General features: G+C 42.0%; 1 protein-coding gene across 1 annotated transcript in view; it reads left to right on the top strand.

Annotated features, from left to right (window-relative positions):
• Positions 1–16,987, top strand: part of BLVRA (biliverdin reductase A) — a 96,018-nt gene extending 79,031 nt beyond the window's left edge. The window contains exons 8-10 of the mRNA XM_007941248.2: positions 5,835–5,942; positions 11,047–11,218; positions 16,729–16,987. Coding sequence (XP_007939439.1) covers positions 5,835–5,942; positions 11,047–11,218; positions 16,729–16,987 — 539 coding nt within the window. The remainder of the gene's footprint in view (positions 1–5,834; positions 5,943–11,046; positions 11,219–16,728) is intronic.
• Positions 16,988–18,106: the final 1,119 nt, after the last annotated feature.

Genomic DNA, 18,106 nt, shown 5'->3' with positions numbered 1-18,106 from the left:
GTGGTGCCTGCATATCACACAGAACCATCTATAAACCAGGCATGAGTTTTCTCTTCCTCAGTCAACTGATCATAAGGAACTCCCCATGAGGCCATAGGTGCAGAGTGGGAGAGGGAAAGTAATGTGACTGGAGTGGAGACAACAGGCATTTGGGCAACTTCCTCATGCAAATTACTTGTGCCTTCAGGTCCTGCTCAAGCCCGATCTCTGATATACCACTTCCATTTAATGATGGAGTGCTGCTATGCATGTCCAAATTTATGACTCTGTGGGTCAGACAACAGCCAGTTCATGATGGGCAGCTCAGGCCTCATGGTCACTTGGTGGCCCATGGTTAGGTGTTCAGTCTCTACTAAAGCCCAATAACAAGCTAAAGCTGTTTCTCAAAAGTAGAGTAGCTATCTTCAGAGGATATCAGGGCTTTGCTCCAAAATCCCAAGGGTCTATGTTGCGATTTACCAATAGGGACGTGCCAAAGACTGCAAACAGCATCACTATCTACTACAGACACTTCAAGCACCATTGGATCAGCCAGATCATATGACCCAAGTGGCAGAGCAGCCTGCGTGGCAGCCTGAACCTGTTGCAGAGCCTTCTGTTGTTCTGAGCCCCACTGAAAACTAGCAGCTTTCTGAGTCACTTTATAAATAGGCTGAAGCAACGCACCCAAATGAGGGATATGTTGCCTCCAAAATCCAAAGAGACCCACCAGATGTTGTGCCTCCTTTTTAGTTGTGGGGGAAGCCAGATACAAAAACTTATCCTTCACTTTACTAGGACTATCTCAACATGCCCCACACCACTGGACCCCTAGAAATTTCACTGAAGTAAAAGGTGCCTGAATTTTTACTGGGTTAATTTCCCAACCTGTAGCACGCATATGTCTCACCAAAAGTCTAAAGTCATCGATACGTCTTCCTTACTAGTTCCAATCAGCATAATGTCATCAATTTAATGAAGCAGTGAGATGTCTTGTGGAAAGGAAAGGCAATCAAGATCCCTATGGACTAAATTATGACATAGTGCCAGGGAGTTGATATACTTCTGAGGAAGCACTGTAAAAGTATACTGTTGACCTTGCCAGCTGAAGGCAAACTGCTTCTGATGTTCCTTTGAAATTGGTATCAAGAAAAAGACATTGGCCAGATCAATAGCTGCATACCAAGTACCAGGAGATGTACTAATTTGCTCAAGCAATGACACCACATCAGGAACAGCAGCTGCAGTTGGCGTCACCACCTGATTAAGTTTACGATAATCTACTGTCATGCTCCAAGACCCATCTGTTTTTTGCACAGGCCAAATCAGTGAATTAAATGGGGATATGGTAAGAATCACCACCCCTGCATCCTTCAAGTCCTTGATGGTGGCAGTAATCTCTGCAACCCCTCCAGGGATGTGGTCTTGCTTTTTATTTACTATTTTTGTAGGTAGAGGCAGTTCTAATGGTTTCCACTTGGCTTTTGCTACCATAATAGCCCTTACTCCACATGTCAGGGACCCAATGTGGGAATTCTGCCAATTGCTGAGTATATCTATTCCAATTATGCATTCTGGACCTGGGGAAATCACTATAGGATGGGTTTGGGGATCCACTGAACCCACTCCACTGTGAGACGCACCTTAGCTAAGACTCCATCAATAACTTGACCTCCATATGCCCCTACTCTGACTGGTGGGCCACAACGATGCTTTGGGTCTTCTGGAATTAGTATCAGTTCAGAGCCAGTGTCCAGTAATTCCTGAAAGATCTGATTATTTCCTTTTCCCCAATGAACAGTCACTGTCCTAAAAGGCCTCACATTCCTTTGGGGAAGGCTGGTTAAAAGATTGACATTATAAATGTTTAGCAATGTAGTGGGGTCCTTCCTCAAAGGGACCCAGCCTCCCCTTCATTCAAGGGGTTGTGGGTCTGTAAACTGACTCAAGTCTGGGAATTGATTGAGAGGCCATGACTGTATTCTGATGATTCAATCTAGCCTGCTGTTCATGTGACCTAGAATTCTTCTGTCTATACAGAGCAAGTAAATATTTAGTAGGTTTGCCATGTATTTCATTACTAGGAACACCATGTGCAAGTAGCCAATGCCATAATTCCACACGAGTCAGACTATTCTCATTACTGTTCTGACTCTGCTGTCCATTATGGTAACCACGCCCACCTTGCCTTTGTCAATTAACTGCTGCCACTTGGCCCCTACTACCATGGGGTCCAATCAGCCCCATTGTAGTTAAGTGTCTTAGTTCAATTATGGCAGTTCCCACTGTCAAATCCGGCTTACATAAAATAGCAATCACAGCAGTATTCAAGGATGCTGGGGCTCCCTCACAAATTTATTCCTCACCGTACTGGTGAAAGGCGTGTGTTCTGGACTCTCCATTTCTGGCTCTAGGGATCTAATCTGATAAATCCATTCTGACAGGCCAATTTCCTTAAGCCTCTGGATACCTTTGTCTACATTATACCAAGGCAGGTCTGGTACTTCAACTTGACTTAAGGTAGGCCACTGCATAATTCATGCTTCAGTAAGCCAACCAAATAAACTATTGGATCCTTTCCTAACCTCTCAAGCTGAAACATTGAATGAAGAATCTGGACTTAGTGGGCCTAAATCAAACTCAGATTGATCCAATCTTACATTCCTTGCACCATTATCCCACACCCTCAATAGCCATTCTCATACATATTCTCCAGGTTTCTGTCTGTACATGTTAGCAAAATCAAGTAGGTTTTTTCAGGTGTAGCGTACCACCTCCTCAGTCACACTTCGTATTTCACCTTTTGGAGCTTGCTTGGACTTAACTTTAGTTATAGGTCTGTTGTTGTTGTTGTTATGTGCCGTCGAGTCGGCCCAACTCATAGCGACCCCTCCTTGGGTTTCCGAGGCATTATCACTACGGAAGTAGGATTGCCCAACCTTCCTTCCGAGGAGTGGCTGGTGGGTTTGAACCACCAGCCGTCTTGGTTAGCAGGCAAGTGTCTTAGCCACTATGCTACCAGAACTCCCAGTTATAGGTCTAGAAGCTACAATAGGTGGTTCGGGCAGTTCCTGAGAACATTCAGGAGTGTCTTCCATGGCTTCTGCCTCAGGCAATGACCCAGCAGGAACAATCAGGTTAATCCCATCAAGCTCAGGTGGAGAGGATGATGGTTTTACAGTAATCCCTTCAGATGGGAGTGCTTCAACAGAATTTACAGGCTCCATATCCTGATCTTCCTGACTATCTTCCCATGTGTCCCCATTCCAGGTTTCTGGATCCCATTTTTTCCCAATTAATGCCCTCGCTTTAACTTCAGACACCATTCTGGGTTGGTAATTTAATTGGTGTTGTAATTCAGCCACCCTTACAATAAGACTCTGGGTTTGGTTTTCAGCAATATCAGTTCTGTTACTAGAAGAAATAAGGCTTTATTTCAGAGCACAACTGGAAACCCTGAGGTCTTTTATGTGGCACTTAAGCTGTGACTCAGCAGCCCTGAGCTCATCTTGCTCTTTCACAACTTTGTCTAGTGTAAGTAGGACCAGCCAGCTTCCTTATACTCCTCATGCTGACAAAATTGCAAGAAAACTATCAAATATGCGATCACCCAGAGCCTCACATCTCAAAAGAACTTGATCTATTGGTTGTACTATTTTCCATATTAATGTTGCCACCTTACATCATGGATTAGCAGGGGTTCAGAGGTCTAATAATGACTGTGCATGCCTAGAGAAGTTTAAATATTTAGTGTAAAGAAGAAAAGACTAAGAGAAGATCTGATAGCTGTCTTCCAATATATTAAAAGCTTTCCAGTAAAACCAATTGCCATCAGGTCAACTCTAACTCATGACAGCTCTGTGTGTGTCAGAGTAGAATTGTGCTCCATGGGGTTTTCAATGGCTAATTGTTCAAAAGATTGCAGAGCTTTTCTTCCAAGTCCCCTGTGGGTAGACACAGACTTCCAACCTTAGATTAGCAACTGAACATGTTAACCATTTGCACTACCCAGGGATTCCAAAATCTCTCCACAGGAAGAGAAGATGATGTATTGCTCCAGTTGATAAGAGGTAGACTATAGAGATGGAGATGTCAGCATCATAAAATAATTGCCTAAGAACCGTAACTGTCAACATTTTTACTTGGGGTGCCATAGAAAACAGTCTCAGGATTGGGTATCATGGGGTAATATTGGCTAATGTTTGGTTAAGGGTACTTTCTACATTTTCAATATCACAAATGGAACAGAAAATCATATTTCCCTTTTCATAAAATTAGACACAAAATGAATCACTGTTGACAGTGACTGTTCTTCCGCCACTTCCACTTTCTCCGAATTAGGAGCTGTGTTTTTCCTGCCCCTTCCTTTACCCTTGTCAGACGGGATAGCTTGCCATCTTTGACACATTTAAAACAAAAACTGGTACAAACTCTTTCTAGCACTTACATCAGTGGTTAAACTAGATACAAAGCTAGAACCCTATGGCATGAGAAATCTAAGAAACAAACCTCTTTTCCTCTGTGAAAGCAGCTCTGAGTAAATCCATACAAAGGCCCTTGAAGAACTTGAGTAGATTCTGTCACCTGTTATTCTGCTGACTAATACATTGAGTGACCTAAGTCCTAGTCTTCTTTTTCAATTGAGCTATAACTTACATACGATAAAATGCAGAGTTTTCAAGTACAGAGTTCTTGACATTGTTTAAATTTTGACACAATATATGCCTATGAAACTACCATTCCAATCAGCATGTAGAAGTGTGCACTTAAAGTGTGCATGATCATAAAATAGTTGCACTATTTTTTGAAGCTTCTGGTCTAGATATGAAAAAAATGACAAAAGCAAAATATTTTAAACAACTTTTTCTTAAAATCCAAAGTTTTAGTTACAAATATTGAGGCTTTATCCTCCCTACAACCTGGGGCATTTAAAAAAAAAAATTCAGGTTCTTCCAGTGTTTTGAAATAGAGTCTAATTTTATCATCCTCATTTGGGCGGGAAGATCCCTTTCCTATCCATGGGTTAGACTTTTGTACTGTACTGCCCCCTTCTGTCCAGAAAAGAAGCTAACACTTGGTTGGCTCTCAGACATGTCCCTGAGATCACCTTGCCTTTAGGGACAAGTGTATGCCTTTCTTGCTTCTCAGGTATTCATTTCTGTTGGAAGCTTAGAACTGACTCCACCACTTCTGAGGTATTCAAAGGTGTAATGATGTTGCCTTTGCCCTGAACCCCAGGTGGTTCAGAATGCTGTGTGTCTATTCTATTCAGGAGGAAAAGTCCAGGATGCACTACTATCCATAAGTCAAGATGACTGGCTTTTGTCTTTTTTAGTGAAATAAATATGTTAAAAAGTCTGCCATTTTAACCATTTTTAGGTGTACAATTCATTGATATTAATTACATTCACCACGTTGTTACCATCATCATTATCTATTTCCAAAAGTTTTACATTGCCTTTAACAGAAACTCAGAGCCCCTGAAGCAATAACTCTCCATTTTCCCCTCCCACTCACCCCTGGTGACCACTGATAACCTTTTGACTCTGTCCATTTTCCTATTCCAGATATTTCATGTAAGAGACCATACAATATTTGTCCTTTTGTGACTGACTTATTTCACGGAACATAAGGCTTTCAAGGTTCATCCGTGTTGCAGCATGTATCAGGACTTATTTCTCTTTATAGCTGAGTAATATTCCATTGTATGTATGTTACACATTTTGCTTATCCATTCGTTTGCTGATAAACACTTGGGTTGCTTCCACCTTCTGTCTGTTGTGGATAATGCTGTGTTCAGGTTTGTGTTGGTGTTCCTGAATAACTATCTTTCTTACTTTATGTTGTTGTGACAGGAAAAATCCTACATGAGGAGCATGTTGAACTCTTGATGGAGGAGTTTGCATTCTTGAAAAAAGAAGTGGTGGGGAAAGACTTGTTGAAAGGATCTCTCCTCTTCACAGGTCAGTTTTAGTGAAGCTTCAGGTCCCCTTAGTGGAGAGGCCGGTAGGCCAGTCGGATTCTGTCCCAGCCTCAGACGTGAGTTTGGCTTCCTATCTGCTAAAGACTCAGACTTAGGGCCAATTTCACATTTTCCCATGCTTCAACGAACAATAAAATTACCTATTTTATTCTTCCCTGAAATGAGACTTAATTCCTTAGAGGGCCTTGGGTCAAAAGTGTGTTAGAAATTAAAAGTATATTTATGCTTCTGTCCTAATCTATTGGGCAGAATTTTCCTTCATGAAATCTTAAGTTGGAGACATTTTCTCCACAGGAAATTGTGCACGAACACTCTCTTTTTTAAAAAAAGGACTGGGAGATGGGTGCTTAAGGAGGAAAATGTCTATATGCTTCTCTGTGAGGAACAGACAGAATGTATATCCTCTTTCCCCTGCCAGCAAATTGCAGAAATTTTGGCTGCGACCTCACAGTTTGATCCACACATTTGGCTGTTTAGTTGCTATTGGTCATTCTCTGAGCAGTTCCATTAGCTGTGGGAAATGAGGCGTCCTGGTAGCTCCTGCTCTTGAGATCACCTTTGGAAGGACTCTTCTACCCCTCCAGCCTTGTCTGGCTACACTTCTGGGTATATTGGCTACCTTTCCTGAGGGCTTTCATTACCGAAAGGAGACCTGATAGGGCCCGACACTGGTGAGTACTAAAACCACTCATGTATTCATGAGTTTCCTGAAAATAAAGTGGAACCTCATCAGATCCTTTCAAAATCCATTCTTTAAAATGATATAATGTGAGTGATGACAACAGATAATAATAACCATTACTCTATACTAGAAACTGTGCTAAATATGTGAAGATGATAAAAACCTATGTGGGTATTTATTAGCCCATTATACAGATATTGTACAGTTATTAGCTATTACACAGGTAGAGACACTGAAGCTTCAAGAGGTGAGTTGCTTCACCAAGTTCACACAGTAGTTGTGTGGCAAGAGCCAGGTTTGAGCTCCCTCACTTACTACACAGCTCAGACTTCTAGGGTCTGCTCAGTACTCTGTCCAAAGCACCAGACCAGTGGAGAAACCAGACCAGAGGGACCCTTCCTTCATTTGTGAATTTGATGTTTAGGTCCTAGTGATTTTAAACCATGTTATATATGAGGCTCCTAGTTTTTGTTTGCTTTTATTTGTAACTTTTTGCTATAGAAAATACTCGTTGTTAATTATGAATTTCTATAAATCAGTATCAAACTTGTAAGAAATATTTGGCTCATGGAGCAATGTAACAGGTAAGAAACTTTACATTTAGGTTCTGTTTAAGATGAACTGGGGACAGAAAGGAGCAGTATCTGGACCAAGCACCTTTCTCAAACATACTCTTTTGGGTGTACTTTTCTACATGAAATTAGGAAGTTTAAGAAAACATTTAACACTGTTACAGGTAGTCCCCAACTTACAACAGAGTTCTGTTGCAGCAATTCCATCGTTGAGTCTGACATAAGCCAGATACCTCATTTTGTTTTTGAGGGTTGGAAATATTACATATAAACTTACAGATATATTCTAATACATACATACATAAACAAGCACACAAATCATAAAAATTGAAGAAGAATTGACTGCAAAAAGGGTGTGGGGGCAGTGTCTGACCTCCTCTAACTTCACAAGAGGAAAGGAGGATCAGAACAATAGCCTAAGACTAGTTTCTATGAGGCAGAGGTCATACATGCCACTACCCTTAAACCCCTTTACCAATTCTTACACCAACTATCCCTCCCAAAGTACCCTATACTTTTCTGCTGGTTTTGACAATTTGTTGCAGTTGCCACAGACAACTCACAGACAGTACTCACAATTAAGGGGTTTATTAGGGAAGTAACTGGTTACAATTAAGAGTCAGCAACAAGTCAGGATACAGTTTTTCAATCAAGACAGCTTCTTCTCACCCATGCTGCAGGCATGCTACTTCTCTCTGGCTTCAGCCTCTGCTCTCTTTGGACCAGTATTACAAAACTCTTAGCTTTGCCAATAGGCACCCAAAGAGGCACCCTATTCTGCCAGAAAGCCTCCTCCCTGAAGACTTTCAGCTTTCTCGCTCCCTGGACAAAGACGCCCACCTCTCTGTCTCATGCCAGTCTCTTGATTCTGCAGCTTCTGCTGCTGCCATCTTTCTGCCACCTCTCTCTCTCTCTCTGCCAAGGCAGTCCAGCACAGGGATCTCATGTCCAAGGACACACTCCACTCCCGGTTGTTCCTCTGTCTTAGTGTAAATGAGATCCCCCTTGCTGTGAGTTGGATCTGACTCAACGGCAGTGAGTTGTTTTCTACCTCTGGGATGGCTCTTTTTAAACCTAACAGAATGGCAAAAGTGACCAAGCCCCATATTGGGGTTCCATAAACATTATTTGCATTGACCTACCCTTACAAGTGTGGCATGTACCTTATTTACATTATTCACAAACTATCTAATCTCTGTGGTAGGCCACATCCACCTCACATTTGCACAGTTCCAACCAGTCATCTGTTGAACATTACAAAGACCATGGCCAGAAAAGGCATATTAAATGAGTCATTGCATCACAATGACATTGGATTTTATCAGTTGCAGTAATAATTCCACTTGTGGAAGATTTTGGATCCTCTGGATTATCCCTGGGAATGAGGATGGTGTTTCTAGTCAGAAAATTAGTGAGAGTTGTCTGTATGGTTCTTTTCTTTTTTTCATGTATTTCTCAGTAATATCTCAGTGCTTCCTGAATCTCCCTATTGGCTTTAGCAAAGTGATCAACATTTGGGTTCATGTTTAGTTTAGATAAACACTCCAGCTAATCCTTTCACTATAAAATTTTTTGACAACTTCTCTCCCTCCTCTTCCTCATTTATTTCTTCTTTGGTTATTTCTTTACTCTTCAAAATCCATTAAGTACTGGTCCATCAACTCTCCCCTTCTTCGTGATCTGTTAGCTGTTTTACATTGCAATATGAAGTTCTAGGTTTGGCATTCTTGCCATACGGATGACTTTTCCACTGATTTCTTTGATTATATTATCCTGATCAGATGCTTGGAGCATGTTCACATAACTCAGAATTCTTTTCCCCAAATTCCCTGCATGCATTTTCTTATAACTTCTACCTAGGAAGATATACTAACAATACATGTTTTTTAAAAAAGGAAGTCATAAGTGCAGTTCATGGTAACTCAAATGCATAAGCAAGGGTAGATTACCCAATAAGCAAGGTATGTGCTTACTAACTAATCTGTAATGAATAGTTTCACATGTTTCTCACCACGGATATGATGAAACCCATGTGAAATTGTTCACTACAGATAAGTAAGTAAACACAAGTAAGCCCTGCTTTGCTTACTGGGTACCCCATCCCTGTCAAGTATTGTCAGTTTAAAAAGAGGTTTTGATTCTGTAGGTAGATGCTGTGAGGTTGGGAGAAAGACCAATACTGGCTATACGTAGAAACAGTATCTTTGATAGGGTGAAAAATATGAAATTGTTCACTACAGATTAGTAAGTAAGCACAAGGAAGCCCATGCTTACCTTATTGGGTAATCCAACACTGGTCGTAAGTTGGGGACTGCCTGTATTACTTTTCTTGGCATTGAAATAGCTATCACTGCTATCAGGATGCCATAACTTTGTCATTTACATGACAGTTATATGGTATTTATAAGAATACAGGCTTGAGGGGCTTAAATACCCTTTCTACTTCCTGTACAAGGCTACTTTAAATCAATAACTGAGGAAATATATGTATGTATACATATGTGCACATGCATATACACATATTTCTATATATGCATAGATAGTATACATACGTATAGATAGATATTGCTTGAACAATTTCTCTTAGAAAGATCAGCACAAGGCTGGTCCCCATAAGGTGGAAGTTAAAGATGTCCCAAATGTCCAAACTACTGTGCCACTCCATCATTGCAGACATTAACTCCTCCTCCTCCTCTCAGTAATCTCCCATCTTAGAGTTCTATATTTTGCTATAATGCCTTACAGAACTCACAGACACCCAAGGGATCATCTCATGTAGTGCTGGTGGAGGCTGGAAGGCTGGCAAGTCCCAGGTTTGTGAGTAGGTCTGGAGGATCCTCCCAGTTCTCAGGGTTTGACGAACCTCCATCAGCAGATCAGATGTTGGCTGCTGTCCCAAATTCAGGGGTGAGATGAGGATGAGCCAAAACACAGAACTGGAGCAAGAGGAGGGTGAAACTTTCCAGGAGATTCATAGGTATACCCTCAAGGAAACTAAGCGTGGTGATTTCACTTATACCTTCCAGCAAGGCAGGACTCAAGGTATATCCCACCTGTGTTGCTCCAACAGAAATAACCCAAGTGGATGGCTTTAACAATCAGCAGCTACTCAGTTGCTCATGGCAAATCCCACCACAGAGCTGATTGCCAGCCGTTATAGGGAAGACTACTACCAGCTGCCCAGCCAAGATGACACCCAACCTTAACTACCACACCACCCCAAACAGGCATGGATAATAGGATTTACAGTACATCACAAAATGGAGGACAATGGCTAGAAGGGCCACATCAGGCAATTAACCACACATATATAAACCAAAAACCAGTGGCTGTTGAGTCACCTCCAACTTACAGCAACCTCATGTATGCAGTATAGTATAGTGCTGCACCCCATAGAATTTTCATGGCTATGACCTTTCAGAGGCAGATTGCACCCTTTTTTCCAAGTGCATTCAAACTATCCAACTTTCAGTTAATAACCCAGTGCTTAATCATTGCACCACCCAGGGACTCCTACAGATACATACCTATGTATCTATATTGGGACTCTGAAACATTTTTATAATCCTATTTGCCTAGATTGACTGCTGTTTCTACTAAAATGTTTTAATATAATTTTACTAGCAAAATGGAATTTAACAAAGAAGAAGAAGGAGAGAGGCTTTTATGAAATATGTTAAATTAACCACCTAAGTTTTTGTCAGTATTATTATTCTTCTTGTACATATACCTTTAAGACAGGGTCACACCTTCCTGATCACCTGGCCACTTCTTTTCACTGCTTCTTCACCATTATTTCCTGTTCCCACTGTGCTTGCAATTCCCCACAGCTGGTCCTTTGGAAGAGGAGCGGTTTGGCTTCCCAGCGTTCAGTGGCATCTCTCGCCTGACCTGGCTGGTCTCCCTCTTCGGGGAACTTTCTCTTGTGTCTGCCACTTTGGAGGAACAAAAGGAAGACCAGTTTATGAAGATGACTGTGTGCTTGGAGACTGAGAACAAACGGTGAGTCATGAGAGACCATGAGGGACTGAATGTTCACGAGGAGGAATCCAGAGGGGAGACTGAGGCCGGGACCTCACCCACCTCCCAGGTGGACTCTGCCCTGCACACAGGCCAGGTTCTGATAATTCACTTGTGCAGCCTGGAAGGTTGGTACAACAAATGGAATCCCATTGGCCAGTAAGTAAATAGAAGCTTACAGAATGCAAGCAGGTTGCCTAAGCCATGCAAGTAATTAATAATAAAATTTAGTAGTAGAAATTGAGTTAACTCCATGACCTGTTCCATAATAAAACATTTTCCCATGTTTTATTATGAAAAATTTTCAGACATAGAGTAAAGCTAAATGAAGTTTTCAGTGAATACTTGTATACCTACCACCTAGATGCTACTATTAACATTTTGCTCTCCTTGCTTATTCCGTCTATCCAAGTATTCATTCCTCCATGTGACCAGAAGTTAAAGTTCTGTTTATCAGCTTTACCATCACATGACACAATCACACTGTTCCCAAAATCTTGTGACACTGTTTCTCATTGTGGTTTGTTGCCATCAAGTTGGCTTTTACACATGATAAGCCCATGTATAACAGAAAAAAGTATTGCCTGGTCCTGCGCCATGATCACGATTATCAGCAGGCTTGAGTCTGTTGTTGCTTTCCAGCACTCTATCGGACTGTATTCTCTTGGCATCCACAGGGTTTTCATTGGCTAAATGTTGGACATAGATTGCTAGTCCTTTCTTCCTACTCTATTTTAGTCTGAAAGCTCTACTGAAACCTGTCCACTATGGGTGTGCCTACCGGTATTTGAAATACCAGTGTCATATCTTCCAGCATCATAGCCACACACATGCTACCACAGTATGACAAGTCTTTTTAAACCAAAGTATGCTCATAATTTTCCTTGAAAAGCATTCATGCTGTGTAAAATATTTGAACAGTAATGGTTTTAGAGCATTTCTGTGTGTGTTTCCAGGTAAGCGGGTTCTCCTGGTAGTATAAGAAACAGACCTTTGGATATTTGAAAGAACAAGAACAATACAAAAGGAGGGGGATATTTGAATCCCTAAATGGAACCTGATCTATCTGCGTGTTGAGATGTTTCTCCAGGCTGGGAGGAAGGGAGCAGCCAAGCAGGTGAAGGAAGCCATGAAGTGGCTGGAGGTGCTACGTGTACAGTGGGCTGCAGCAGTGGCCCTAAGCTCCTGCTCTCTGGGTGTGGGAGGATTAGCATGGCAGCTGTGGGCAGAACCATCCACAGACCACTGCGGTCCCTGTAATCAGAGCTAAAGGAAGCTCGGGGCACCTGGAGAGGGGAGATCAGGCTTCTCAGAAGGAGATGCTGTGCTTGGTCATGAGGTTTAGGTGTGAGTCATCCAGGGAACCATTTTGTGGGGAGCAGAGTCTGACTTTGGTGCTGCACAGGAGGGGCATTAGATAAGAGTGGAAGAAATGGCCAATACCACACTAACAACTTCTTAAACTCATATAGTGCTTTCCACTTCACAAAATGCCTGTTTGATCTCACAACACCACCATGACATAGATAAAGCTGTATGCTTATATTATTATTTATTTTTATTGATGGGAAAATTGAGGTTTAGGAAACCTCTTAATTGACATTTTCACATTCCCTCAAATCCTAAGACTCTACAGTATATGGAAGGACATGAGAAACTCCCTTAGGTGGGTCACAATATGTAGAATACCCCAACCCTCTTTTCATCCAGTGCCAAAAGAACATAGTGAACAAGTTACATGAAAATTAATCTTTGCCATCACATTCCAGAACATCTGAGTGGCTGTACCTTGATTTAAAAAAAAAAAAAAAAAAATCTAGCCAAGAGAATTCATTTAATATTTTAGATGAAGTTAGAGCAGCTTTTTGGTAGCATTTGTAATATTTATTTTCTTTGAATCAAGCCCAGAAATTGCTATGGATGGATTGGATGCCTTACTTTTACTAATTTAACTGCTGTTTCCAGACCTGACTATGGATTTTTGATTTATGGGCTAGCATTAAATACACGTGGATCATTTCATTGACATCCAGAATAGAAAGTTTACTGTACCGCATTTCTTCAGAGCAGGCTGATCCTCACTGGGCTGATGTGTACACCGCGTGGGAAAGAGAAAAGCCATCCTGTCCTATGGACATGCCCTGGCTTCAGACTGTATGTTGGAAGAATGCTTTGGGGTTTGCCAGCCTCTCCTCTGACACTCCCAAAGGTTATCTGAATCTGCAGGCTGGATTCTCTCAGCTAGAAGTAGACACTCTTTCAAAGTTTGTCATGACACATTAGGAGTCACTGCCAGGAATCTCAGGGGACGTGGTTCCTTCTGTTATATTTACCTTCAGACAACATGGTGGAATGGAGCGGAACATGGCAGGGGCATTGGTTAGAGGGTAAGGGGAGTGATCTTGAAAGGTCACCAATAAAAGGAGTAGCAAGATAGTGATTATCACAGAATAAATCTCTGTGGTAACAAGTGCTGTTGTTTGTTAACTGCCATTGATTGATTCAGCCCCTGACACGTGGCCGCACACACAACAGAAGGAAACATTGCTTGATCCTGCGCTGTTCCTCATGATCAGTTGCAGATCAGATCATTGTGATCCATAAGGTTTTCACTGGCTGATTTTCAGAAGTAGGTCATTAGGCCTTTCTTCCTAGTCTCTTTTAATCTGGAAACTCCACTGAAACCTGTTCAGCATCATAGAAACGTGTAAGCCTCCACTGTTTAACAGTGGTAGCTGTTCATATAGTGTGCTTTGGTCAGGAATTGAACCCAGTGCACCTGCATGGAAGGTGAGAATTCTGCCACTGAGCCACTTATGCAAGTGTTAAGATTAACTGATATTTGAATGCTTGCTATGTGCCAGCATTAGACCTTTTATAAGGATATACTTGTTTAATCTTTACACCAGCTCTCTGAATTATTATCACCTAGGTAACTGAGGCTCAGAAGGGTTAAGAAACTTGCCCAAGGACACAGTGGTAGTATAGAATAATAATAAGTGGTAGTAGAATTCAAATTCAGGTGGCCTATCTGCAGACCCCAAGCTGCCACACCTTTGCCCTAGCAGTGGGAAGGGAATGTCATGGGAAACACACCAGGATCTGTCTATACCTTATCGTAGTCCTCACATGTCATTGAGGTAGGTATCATTAGCCCCAGAGCCCAGAGTTAGCCAGAAAACTAACTCTCAAACCCATGTTCTTTCCATTTTACCAGAAATTTTCAAACTTTTGAAGAATAAGCATTAGGCTCCTTTCTTCCACTCAAGTCTAGTGTGGCTACCCAATATATAAAGAGGCACAGGTATTTACTCTCCTATGGAGCCAGCTGGTAGGAGTGGTGCCAATACTGTGCCTGCCCACTCTTCCTCCAGGGCTTGGAGAAGAATCCTGTTAGGAAATCCTACCTCACCGTGCTGAAGCCAGACACTGACACTAGGCTTTGAGAAACAACTCCTATTCTACTTTTATAAGAAGTCTGTGTCCAGGTTGGTAAGATCAATTTGTTGCTGGAGTGAACACTAATACTTGCAAATGGCAGTTGTCACAGGGCAGACGAGCAGAGGACCATCTGTGAAGCTGTCAGGCGCATGTTCTTAGTCCTAGTGTCTGCAGCCAAGTGCTGCCCAAGCCCAAATCCAAGTGGGGAATATCTGCCTTTGGCCCAGGTTCCACCCTCAGCTTTACTCCACACAGCTGGTGGGAAAGTGCCAACAACCAATGTCCTTACATAAATCCATAATTAGGAAACAGACAGACCTTTCACATTTTCAGTAGAAGTGGCCACAAAAAGAGCCAGGAATTAATTCTATAAATGTCTCTCCTGCTATCTTCTTGCCCTTATGGGTTATGCCATGGCTCCTCCAGTGTAGGTAGTAGTAAGCTGGACTAGCCCAGGGAGGTCTTCGTTACCTAAATTGGAGGCAGACCTGAGTCTCCTGCAACACCAGAAACAGTGTAAGGGTCTTGGACCCTTTCCCTGCAACCCCACACCTAAATCTTAAGCTGTATTATGGCCTACCCACTCTAGAGGCAGAAATGACAAGCTGCTCAAAAAGAGGACAAAGGCAGTTTTCTGTTCATTCCTTAGCACTAGTCTAACCTGCCTACTACAGGCTGACCTTAATCCCAGAGCTGGTACTCAGGTCACAGCAGGAAGGCCAGCAGCCCCTCTGCATGCTCAATGTTGAATGCCTTTTTAGCATTGCTGTCCAACAAAATGCCTTGTCCTTGACCCTGGCTCATCCCTGTGGAAGAAGTAAAGGGAGGCAAAAGCAAAGAGAAGCATCCAGAGACCAACACCAAGTCACGTCACTCCTAGGACTTTGTTCTAAGAAGGAGGTGGGGAAAAACACACACACACATTATATTACTTTAGCTAATATATTAGCACATGAAGATATTGAATGCAAGATACATGCATTAAGTAAAAATTAGAAAGAGCTTTGGATATTTGGCAATAATAAAAGTGAATAAATCATATAATCAATTGCACATGATATGCAAACAAAAATAATTACAATAACAATATCTATAGGATCATAAAATATTTTAAAGTAAACCCCCCAAAAGAAGTAAAAGAAATCATTTGTACATTATAATTTACATTTATGTAAAACTTACACCCATATACATATCAGCAAATATTTGAAAGGATTTCGTCAAACTGAAGATACTTGTACATAGGTGGGAAAATTATAGATTTGTGTTTATTTATTTAAAAAGTCCTTAAATTAATGCTGTTTTGTTTCAGACTCTAAAACAGATTTTATCCTCTTTTCTGTTATATTAGTCAATAAAACTTTTTTCTCTAGGTTAGTCTTCTTTGGAGAAGGTGTTCTCTGTTTTCCATTAAGCAGATAGCAGGGCTCTTGACTGTTATGAAGAGAGAAAAGATTAACCCAGAGAAAAGAGAGGGTTTAGAAAAGTGCTATCTGCCCTAGTTGGATTTCAAATGTTTATGAGTGCTTAACATGAGCTTAGGGGGGAAATCTAAGTGCAATGGGAGGTACTTTGTTAACCAGCAGTTAGAGTCTGATATTTTCTGTCATGTGTTTGGGATCATAGACTTCACTGAGATTCTGATGAAAACTAAGAACTCTCTTTCATGAAAATGCACATCCATATGGAAACAGCACTTTTAAGTGGTTTGTAGACTGCTTCATCCCATTCCCAAGAGACATTCATGAGACTCCCAGTAAAAACTTCTGAATCACAAACTGGTGTTCATGCAAAATCATTGGATGAATTCTCCTGCTTGATGGCATAATTAAATAAAGGTTGATAGTGAAAGTAGAGACACAGTCACCATGACTGATGAGAAGTTTCCGAGGCTGGTGGAAGTCAGGATGCCATGAGACCAGGTTGAGCACCAGCCACAGGGGGGACAGGAGGGAAGTGGGCACCTGTTGTCAGCTGGGCAGGGACCAGCCAGCATCCCTCTGTGTTCATTCCTGTATGATTGCTGACGTGTGAATCCTCTGCCCTTGCAGCCCACTGACATGGACTGAAGAGAAAGGGCCTGGCCTAAAACGGAACAGATATTTAAGCTTCCATTTCAAATCTGGGTCCCTGGAGAATGTGCCCAATGTTGGCATCAATAAGAACATTTTCCTGAAAGATCAAAATATATTTGTCCAAAAACTCTTGGGCCAGTTCTCTGAGAAACAGCTGGCTGCAGAGAAGAAGCGCATCCTGCACTGCCTGGGGCTTGCTGAAGAAATCCAGAAGCACTGCCGCCCAAAGAAATAAGATTGGGGGGGCGTGGCACTTCAACTATGGCACCAGAGTTTTCTTATACCAAGACCTGATCTTTATTCTGATAATTAAACAAGTTTTCTTGGCTAAACAGAATTTGCTTATTGTCATGAGCTGTGTATTGGGGTAACATTAGGGGTGTTTTGTTTCTCTAGTGCTGCTGTAACAGACATAGCACAAGTGGGTGGCTTTACAAACAGGAGTTTTATTCTTTTACAGTTCAGGAGGCTAGAAGTCCAAGTTCAAAGTGCCAGCTCTAGGGGCTAGGTGAAATCCCCTTGACCTTGGGCTTCACCTCTGCCTCTTGCTTCCAGCTGACTGGCGCTGGAGGCATCTCTTAACTCTGGCAGCTGCTGGCTGCTGAGGCTGACAAACCCAAAGTCAACAAGTAAAATGGCACAGGCCCAAGATTATCAAGCAACACGGCAGGCCACAAGTTCAAGTCCAGAAACAGTCCCAAGATCAGCAGGAACACTGATGACTTAGCCAAATGCAGGATCCAGATGTGCCAAGAAGCTTGAAATCCCTTTTTTTTTTTTAATTTTTAGTGTGATTTGGGTGAAAGTTTACAGAGCAAATTCATTTTCCATACAGCAGCTCACATACACTTTGTCTCATGACATTGACTGCAATTTCCCACAAACAACAGCTTCCTTCCCACTTCCTCCCCATAGTTACCTCTTCCCTCCCATGCACTCCTGCCCCCTTCCAGCAAGCTGTCTCCTTGTGCATACACAGCCCTTCTATTCTTCCATGATTGATCTCTCTAAGGAGTGTATTTACCTAATGTAAATGTTCACCTCATATGCCTATCTTTTGTTTGGCTGGAAGCCACAGAAATGGGTTCTATTCCAGACCTGAAGGGCAGCTAGGGGGTCACAGTCTCAGGGGTTCCACCAGGCTCTATCAGACCAGCAAACCTGGTCCCCCCCCCTTTTTTTTTTTTAATGATTTTGTGTTTTGTTCCACACTGTTCTCCCACTCTATCCAGGATCTCCTACAGAGATCCTTTTCCTAGTGGTTGACAGTGGTAGCCAGGCACCATCTAGTTCTTCTGCTCTCATAGTCATATAGGCTGAGGATCACATGGTATACCAGTCCTTTGGACTAATT

The sequence above is a fragment of the Orycteropus afer genome, unplaced genomic scaffold (genome assembly GCF_000298275.1).
Source record: "Orycteropus afer afer isolate SDZICR_OR568_19922 unplaced genomic scaffold, OryAfe1.0 scaffold00077, whole genome shotgun sequence".
Taxonomy (NCBI): domain Eukaryota; kingdom Metazoa; phylum Chordata; class Mammalia; order Tubulidentata; family Orycteropodidae; genus Orycteropus; species Orycteropus afer.
The sequence above is the reverse complement of the archived record's forward strand: the minus strand, read 5'-3'. Positions and strand labels throughout refer to the sequence as shown.